At 44.2% G+C, this 9,038-nt stretch overlaps 2 protein-coding genes across 2 annotated transcripts in view; both read left to right on the top strand.

Moving 5' to 3' along the window:
• The first annotated feature begins 2,802 nt into the window (after positions 1-2,802).
• On the top strand, positions 2,803-4,013 carry LOC119364519 (prohibitin-3, mitochondrial-like). Its single transcript, XM_037629999.1, has one exon. The coding sequence runs from the start codon at positions 2,923-2,925 to the stop codon at positions 3,778-3,780; it is 858 nt and encodes a 285-aa protein (XP_037485896.1). The 5' UTR covers positions 2,803-2,922; the 3' UTR covers positions 3,781-4,013.
• Positions 4,014-6,902: 2,889 nt separating this feature from the next.
• Positions 6,903-9,038, top strand: part of LOC119364517 — a 3,161-nt gene continuing 1,025 nt past the window's right edge. Inside the window, exon 1 of the mRNA XM_037629998.1 lies at positions 6,903-7,660. Within this exon, the coding sequence (XP_037485895.1) occupies positions 7,292-7,660 (369 nt within the window). The 5' untranslated portion in view covers positions 6,903-7,291. The remainder of the gene's footprint in view (positions 7,661-9,038) is intronic.

The raw sequence follows: 9,038 nt of genomic DNA, 5'->3' as shown, positions 1-9,038 counted from the left end.
TGTTCTTGCAAGAGAACTCCCAAGACGTGTGTTGCCTGAGAAAATGCAGGCTCGGCGTAGTGGTGACATGTGAGTTGTTTTCTTTGACGAGATGGACATACCATGCACCTACTCAACGTCGCCAATGATGGATACCCCGTCGTCAATGGATGGAAGGAGATATGTGACGCCTACGTTAGCGAGGTTGGAGACAAGATGATGGCATGTTCGATGATACATCTCAAACGTATCTATATTTTTTTTATTGTTTCATGTTATTATAATATCACTTTTAAATACTTTTTATATCATTTCTATTATTTTTCATGACTAACCTATTAATTAAGTGTCCAAAGCCAGTTGTTTTCTACATGTTTTTGGTTTTTACAGAAAATCCATATTTACGGAGCTCAAAATAACTCGGAGATTTACAGGGATTTTTTTGAAGATAGAAAAATCTAGGAAGCCCCCAGCCCCCCATGCGGCCAGGGTCCCAAAATGGTTCCTAGACAACATAAATAGTTTGTGCCTCTTGGCTCAAAAAAGTTGCCATGACACCATCCTGGGCTACAAAATGTTGCCATGACAACATTTTGATCATTTTTAGCTGCCATGGCAGCATAAGACGGCCTTTGTCTCAGAGATGATGCCATTGCAACAAAGTTGGGTACAAATCCAGCCAAATGTAATAAATATTTTTTTATTTGGGCAATTGTTACCAGCGGCGATCAAGGAGAAATGAACGTCACTAGTTTGATTCGTAATTAAAAGCATTTAGATTGGAGTGCACGCTACCGTTTTTTCTCTTACAAAAGGCGTGCACACTACTGTTTTTTCTCTTATAAAAGGCGTGCACTACACATGCTGATGATAGTTTAGTCATTAGTGGCGTGTGTCATGCACAATGCTAGTAGTGAATTACCAGAACCGTCGTACTGACGGTGTGTGATCGACACACAGGTAGTGTGCACTTGCGCACGCGGTTAGTACGGGGTTCCTACACTAGTGAGACCCTACGTTGCTAGGCATGGAAGACCGGGTCCCCTTGACGAATACCACGAGATGGTTTGAATTCATTCAAATTCCTCTAATTAAATTTCATCGAAAAAGTTACTGAGTTGATCAAACCTGTGATGATGTCCACCCATTGGACACGGAAGTCGGCTCACAAATAACTCCATTCAATCATGCCACACACCTCCATCATATCCAACTTGAGTGCACATTATCTATTTTTCGTTGCTTTATTCCTCTTCTTAAAATGCAAGCCTTCATAAAGTGAAATGAAGGATGGTGTGTACTGTCACTGCCCATGTATGAGCCCATTTTAAATGTCTTTAGCCCATTTTAGCCATTAGAGAGAGGGAGTGGTATGAATTCGATTTCTTCTTATTTTGGGCGCACATGGATATAAATCTGTAGCAACGAATGCTAAATCTCGCTTATAGCGAGACTAGCATCTGTCTTGCTTGAATGGCTCGCGCGTATGGGCCGACCTGTTAGAGATGTCACTTGCTCGCTAGTTCAGTCGCTCGCTCGCTCTTTTTACGCACGGTTTTCTCCTTTTTTTTCCTTTTCCTTTTCTTTTCCTTTTATTTGTTCTTTAAGTTTTCTCTTTTCTCATCCGTTTTCTGTTTTTCATCATTTTTCTTCGTTTCTTTTACTGTTTTTCTGTTTTTTCTTTCTTTTTGGGTTTTACTGCTTTTTTCGTCTTTTCTTTTCATTTCCATTGATTTTGTGTGTTCCCTTTACGGTTCTTATTGGATATTTTTTCTTTGTATTTTTAGTATATGCCAGGATTTTTTTGTATATATATGTTTAACATTTTTTAAATACGTGATTAAATTTTTTGACAACTAATATTTGTGGGTGTCTACTTTTTTTATACATATTGTACATTTTCTGTATACATCAGGGACATTTTTTGTATATATGTTTAACATTTTGAATATACATGATTAACATTTTTTAAAACATATATATTTTGATTTCCAATTTTTCCATATAAACATTGTACATTTTTTGTATACATCAGGAACATTTTATATTCTCACGTTTAATGTTTTTCAAATTCATGATGAACATTTTTTCAAACATATATTTTTTGATGTCTACTTTTCCATACACATTCTATATTTTTTGTATACAACAAGAACATTTTTATATGCACGCCTAACATTGTTCAAATACATGATTAAGTTTTTTTGAAACTTATATTTTTTATGTCTACTTCCGTACAGATTTTACATTTATTTATACATCGGAAACAATTTTTCTATACATTTTTAATTTTTAAATGCATGATTAACAGTTTTCAGAAAATATTGAAAAATTGCATTTTTTTATTTCGACCTTTTTTCCATATGCTTTGTACATTTTGATATACATTTTTTATATGTCAGAAACATTTTTATACTTATTTAACATTTTTAATGCATGATTAACGTTTTTCAATTTTTTTATATAAATTAATTCTATAATAGACGTACTCAGAATGTTTAGAAATATAAGCAAAAAAACGAACGCAAAAAGTGAAAAAAGAAAGAAAGAAAAAAACGGTGCAGGCCTGTATCCGCGCTAAGCCGGCCCCGTCTGCTGCGTCCTTCTTCTTTTCCAAGTAAAGTTTCTTGCCGCACCGGCTAGTGGCCCAAATGGTCCATTCTCCGGTACAAGCACGAGTTTCTTTCTTCCCAGTTTCTCGAAAAAAGTTTCTTTCTTCTCGCCCAATCCGAAGACTGACACCGAGCCCCCACCTGTCATTCACCCAGACCGCACCGTCTAGCTTCTTCTCTCCCAAGAAATAAACCCAAACAAAACCCACAGGCAGTCAGATCCAGCCGCCCCCCACCCCCCATTCCCCTCCCCAAGCCCGCACCGAGACCAAATCCTCGCTAGGGTTTTACTCCAGCGCCGCCGTCCCGAAATCTCCCCCGAAAGGCGACCATGTCCGGCGGTCCCGCGGCGGTCTCGTTCCTCACCAACATCGCCAAGGCGGCGGCGGGCCTCGGCGCCGCGGCCTCCCTCCTCTCGGCGTCGCTCTACACCGTGGACGGCGGCGAGCGCGCCGTCGTCTTCGACCGGTTCCGCGGGGTGCTGCCGGAGACCGTCGGCGAGGGCACCCACTTCATCGTGCCGTGGCTCCAGAAGCCCTACATCTTCGACATCCGCACGCGCCCGCACAACTTCTCCTCCAACTCCGGCACCAAGGACCTGCAGATGGTAAACCTCACCCTCCGCCTCCTCTCCCGCCCCGACGTCGTCAACCTGCCCACCATCTTCACCTCCCTCGGCCTCGAGTACGACGACAAGGTGCTCCCCTCCATCGGGAACGAGGTGCTCAAGGCCGTCGTCGCCCAGTTCAACGCCGACCAGCTCCTCACCGACCGTCCCCACGTCTCGGCGCTCGTCCGCGACTCCCTCATCAAAAGGGCCCGCGAGTTCAACATCATACTCGACGACGTCGCCATCACCCACCTCTCCTACGGCGCCGATTTCTCCCAGGCCGTCGAGAAGAAGCAGGTCGCGCAGCAGGAGGCTGAGCGCTCCAAGTTCCTGGTCGCCAAGGCCGAGCAGGAGAGGCGCGCTGCCATCGTGCGTGCTGAGGGAGAAAGCGAGTCTGCACGGCTCATTTCTGAGGCCACCGCCATCGCTGGGACAGGGCTGATCGAGCTGAGGAGGATCGAGGCTGCCAAGGAGATCGCCGCGGAGCTGGCCCGCTCACCCAACGTTGCCTACATCCCCTCTGGTGACAACGGCAAGATGCTGCTCGGCCTCAACGCTGCTGGATTCGGCGGCCGGTGATTTACCACTCCTGTTTTACTTGCCCAAACATCATCTTGCGTCATGACGGACTAAACTATGGTTTGGAGAGACAATGATATCTGTTGCTGTAGGATCTTATTATGTTTGAATGTCTTGGGACAAAATCTGGTAGTCTTTTGATCCAAATAAGGTCTGGATCTGGATATCTCGCTTATGATTTGTCAGATTAAGCTTTCTGGTGGTGTTGAATTTGCATGCTAGTTACGTACTTATGCTTATGATGTTTGCTTGTTTGATTTCATTGTTTCGAACGCTGCGGGTGCTGCTTGCATCAGTCGTTGACTACTTATTGATGTTGCCTGCTTGCACATTTCCATCCTTTCATGGATGCCATCTTTGTTTTAGAAAGTTAGGCGCTGCTTCAAAAATATAATTCTTAGGAGGCTTTAGAATTGGCAGTGCTATGTCTGGTTGCATATTAGGCCTGCTTGTTCTGCAACTGATGTACTGCCATTTAGTAGCTTTAGCTCATTGGAAGTAAAACATGGGGTTGGCCTCTATACTGTTACAAGAGTCAATTCTGGGTATGACATGCCAGTGAATGATAGGTTGATGCTGTGATGTTTGATTCAGATCAACGGTGCTTATTTACTGGTTGTTTACTAGCTTTAGCTTCTTGGAGGTAATGCATCCTTTTTAACTTGCCTTTGCTTCTATAGTGTTACAAGGGTCAATTCTAGATATGATAGGCCAGTGAATGATAGGTTGTTTACTAGCTTTAGCTTCTTGGGAGTAATGCATCCTTATAACTTGCCTTTGCTACTATACTGTTATAAGGATCAATTCTAGATAATGATATGCCAGTGCATGATAGGTTGTTTACTAGCTTTAGCTTCTTGGAAGTAATGCATCCTTTTAACTTGCCTTTTCTTCTATAGTGTGATATGCCAGTGAATGACAGGTTGGTGCTGTGATGTTTTTAGCTCAACAGTATGGTTAACACATGATTGAATATTAGCCCTGTTTGTGATAATTTTCTTTGCGAGCTCATGAACTGCCTTGATACTATTGAGCTCGTGCAAACTAATGTTCCATTTAACTTTGTATTTGCTTCTCTAGTGTTACAAGAGCAAATTATTGATTTGATATGTGAGTGGACGATAGGTCTGTACTGTGATGTTTAGGTTTCACTGGGTAGTATTGTTTAGGTCCTGTCCTTTAACTTGGGGTTTGCTTCTATGGTGACAGGAATTAATTCTGGATATAATGTCCTAGTGAATGATAGATTGATGCTTTGATGTTTGATGTAGCTCAGCAGTATGATTACCTTTTGGTGATAATTTCCTTGTTTGGGTGCTCATGACCTGTTTATAAGCTATTGGGCTCTCATGGGAAGTAACTCTCCATTTAACTTGGTATTTTCTCTTCACTAGTGTTACAATAGGCAATTATGGATTTGCTATGCAAGTGTACGATAGGATTATGCTGTGATGTTTCAGTTTTATGCCTTGTCTAATAAATTATTGTGCATTGTTGGAGTTTAGCTCTAAAATATCTAAACAATAGTCCTGTAATGCATGTTTTTGTCCCATCTATTGCATTTCTTGATTTACAAGAATCCTTTATCCCATGCTTGTTCCAGACTTGTGCGAGGGATGTTACTTCCTGTTTAATTCTGCATAATTGCTATTTGGTTCAGCTAGTATTACAAGAGTATTCTGGACCATGGAAACTGGCAGCCAGTAACCTAGTTCATTTCTTGTTGCTTGCAAACTGAGCAACCAAGCATTCCAAATTTTGAACTTGAACCGTTTCAAAGTTTTTCGGTTGTTTTTTATTTGTCCTGGACCTAAATTGATGTCGTAGGCCATCTGCCCCCCTCTTATATGCATGTTGACGCGCTTGTTCTAAAAAAACTCGGAAGTGTTTCATAAAGTGTTTATGCTTACTTCATGACGGTTAATTCTTATTGTAGTTCTTCATATGCACTGATACTGTGATAGTACTGTTGTAGGCTGATGCCTAGCTCATCATTCCTAGGCTAATGCGTTAATCATATGCTTCAAGGCAGCCAGTGTTCTTAGTTCATTTTCTTCTCTTTTGTTGATCACAAACCGAGCAACAAAACTAGTATAAATAAATAAAAATGAATAGACAGGTTTCCACATTTTGAAATCGAACTGTTTCAAGATGAGTAGTTGCCTTAATGTCTCTGATTTCATGTTGGTTTGTCGACCTTGGTTGATAGACCTTGGTTGGTAATGTAGGTTGTATTCTAGGGAAGAAAAACTAAACCATTTCTGAGCACCCAATAGCGGTTGAACCGGGCTGGTGCATTTTGGGGGTCAAGCTCTACGAATGTAGTATATTTGTTAATCCTTTGTTGTGTATAAGCTTGAATTCTTCATCTTTGATTTGTGAAATCCTTGGGAAGTCGGTTTGTGTAACTTGACTTGATATAGGAATTGAAGTTTACTATTGTTATGTTCTGCTCCATGACTATACTCTGATTGGTAGTCATTGATGCGCTAGTGCAGTAGTGTTCTCTCTTTGCTTTTACCCTGCTTATGGGTAACTCTGGTTGCGCTCTACTTCTATAACGGTGGTCTATATTTTGGTTGTGCTTTGTTCTGCCTCTTTGGTGGTTTAAATTCGAGCACTAACGTACGTGCTGTTGTTGTACATTGCTTGGCGCTATTCGATATCGCTGGGTTTTTCCTCTTAGATGTAGATGTTTTTTTTTCCTCTTAGATGTAGATGTAGTTCTGCAGTTGTGTTGCATTCTCATCCTTCCACGATTCGTCTAGCTATTAATCTGATTCGATATGGTGTCGCGATTAAGCGGAATTGCAGCGGCTATAACCTGCTGAGCTTGGCTACTCTGCATCCGAGTAAGCCAGGCTAGGGAATCTGGGGAGTGCGGCCATCGTGCCATGCCATCCCTCGACCTCCGAGTTGGTAGAGGCGTGTCTTCGCTGCGGGGCCGGTGGGACTGCGAGAACGCTCGGCCAGCGACTGTGGGGTTGCCGGCCCCGACAGCTGGTCAAACGCGCGCCCTGGGCACAAATCGACGGACAATCGAGTCTTCCCTGAGGGACCACGTGCACAAACACACACAATGGACGTCTAGTTCCATCTTTCTCTTCCCTGAAATCTGGACCAGATAAGCTACTGGCCAATCTCACCCTGGATCAGATCGCATCCCTAGTCAGCATGAACTGAGCGTAAACCACTCCTATATTCACACAAACAACCGAACAAAGTGTAGGCCGAGTATTATACCTGGAAACGAAAGCAAAACAAAGGCTTTGTCTCAAAAGTTGCTCCCACGAATTCCAGGAGCGGCAACAATCGCACTCACAGCCCTTCTCTTCCGGGCAAAGGCAAACCCCAAGAAACCCCAACCGGCCACCACCACCACCACCTCCCGTCCCGACCCCGAGACAAACACCTCCCACTCGCGGCCATGCCCCCCTGCCACCGCCGCTGCTGACTAGCCATCTGCGCCGCGACCGGTCAACATCTATCTCGCCGGAACATCTGAATCAACATGGACCCGGCCCAGGAGGAGCTCGAGCGCCGCAGCCGCTACCTCAGCTCGCTCGTCCGCCGCACCAGGCTCGACGACCCGCCCCAGCCGGAGCCGGAGCCGGAGCGAGAGCTCAAGGTGGAGCGGAAACCGGCGGCGGAGCCCAGCGGCGGGGAGGGCAAGGCCGCTAAGCCGGAGGCCAAGGACAACAGGGAGGCGGCGAAGGTCAAAGGGGACGCCGCGAGCGGGGAGGGGAGGAAGGTGGCGGTGCGGGTGCGCGCGGCGGACATGCCGCTGGCGCTGCAGCGGCGCGCGATCTGGATCGCCCGGGAGGTCGTCCTCTCCACGCCGCACCTCGAGAGCAAGCGCCTCGCGCTCGCGCTCAAGAAGGTACCACTACCACCACCCCCTGCTTCCTCCTTCCTTTTCGAATTTGTGGTCCTTTAATCAGTTAGATAGATCAGCAGTTTTCGTGGAGTCAAAGCTTGCTTAGACCATTAATTGCTGCAAACAACCACAGATACTAAGTAACAAAGAATCACAATCAAAGGGCCTGGGAGTAAGATCTAGCCAGAGCTTGATTCTAGCAGTATGTTCTTGCTAGCTAAAATGGTTGTGCGCTTTTGATGGTTGTGCATTTGAGAGCGAGCGAGCTGTCATACTGAACGTAGTTTGACGAAGAAGATGAAATGGGAGGCAGAGCGCTGTTGTTGCCAGATCAGATTGTTTCGATGTGTTCATTTATGGGATGTGGTCCACCATATTGCTGAAAACAATACTAATTTGTGAGATACTGAAAGCTCAGAGGGCATCCGAGGAGGATAGTTATACTCTGCTGCCACATGTAGTTTACTACTGTACTAGTTGCAAGTTGGAACCATGTTATGAGTAGAACGTGTATGCTATCTCTGAGCATGTTGTAGGAAACTGGATCGTGTGCCAATGCAGAGCTCTTGACTTTGCGCAACATGGTTGCAGTCTTGTGGAGCTAACTTGACTAGTTGGTTTTGTAAATCTGCCCTCTGTGTGTGCTGTATGTTGACAGAATTGTTGATTATAGCTGTCAAGAACTACAAGTGACATGGTCAATAGCAGGATGAGGATTGTAGGTAGAATAAGGTATGCTATTGGTGGCAAGTGGCTTGCTGACATGGCTCCACTGGAACCTTTATTACTTCAATCATTCTGTAGTTCCAAGGTCATCCGATTAAGTAATCAAGCAGCTGAGATCACCTGAGTGAGAGTGAGCAGTTTCTCATGGTTGAGCTGTTAACTCCATCATTTGATGGCTCCTGTAAGTTCAACCGAGAACTAACATACTTTAAGTTGGAGCATGGATCCTGAAATTGGAAACCTGGATATGAGCTTACGAGCGTTGGGAACTACTGCTTTTGTGTTCATTTCGGTTAGTTACTAATTGTCGTTTGTTGATGTCCTTATCTGCAATATCCTGGTATGTACCGTAACTTGGCAAGCAAGAGCATTCACTCTGTTTTGCCTTTGACTGGTCGATTTAAAACTTTGTGAGTAGATGTCAGTGCAAGCACAGACAAGCTTCATGCATTATCTCCCCACTTCGAACAAGCTAGTGTTGAATTACAGCCTTTGAGTCATTATTTTCTTCCCCTTCTCTGTATGCATGATGAAAATGGGAACACATAGCAAGCTACTTACAGACTGCAATAAATGATCACCAAGTATTTTCAGTATTCCCCTAAACAATTGCATGCTTTCAGGTATGGCAGAGACTTTCATGTTGGTTCTTTTT

Source organism: Triticum dicoccoides, chromosome 2B (assembly GCF_002162155.2).
Source record: "Triticum dicoccoides isolate Atlit2015 ecotype Zavitan chromosome 2B, WEW_v2.0, whole genome shotgun sequence".
Lineage (NCBI taxonomy): Eukaryota > Viridiplantae > Streptophyta > Magnoliopsida > Poales > Poaceae > Triticum > Triticum dicoccoides.
Note: the sequence above shows the minus strand (reverse complement) of the source record. Positions and strands in the feature narration are given on the sequence as shown.

What these genes read in the sequence shown, in the direction of transcription:
- LOC119364519 (XM_037629999.1), top strand. Translation starts at nt 2,923, where the DNA reads ATGTCCGGCGGTCCCGCGGCGGTCTCGTTCCTCACCAACATCGCCAAG.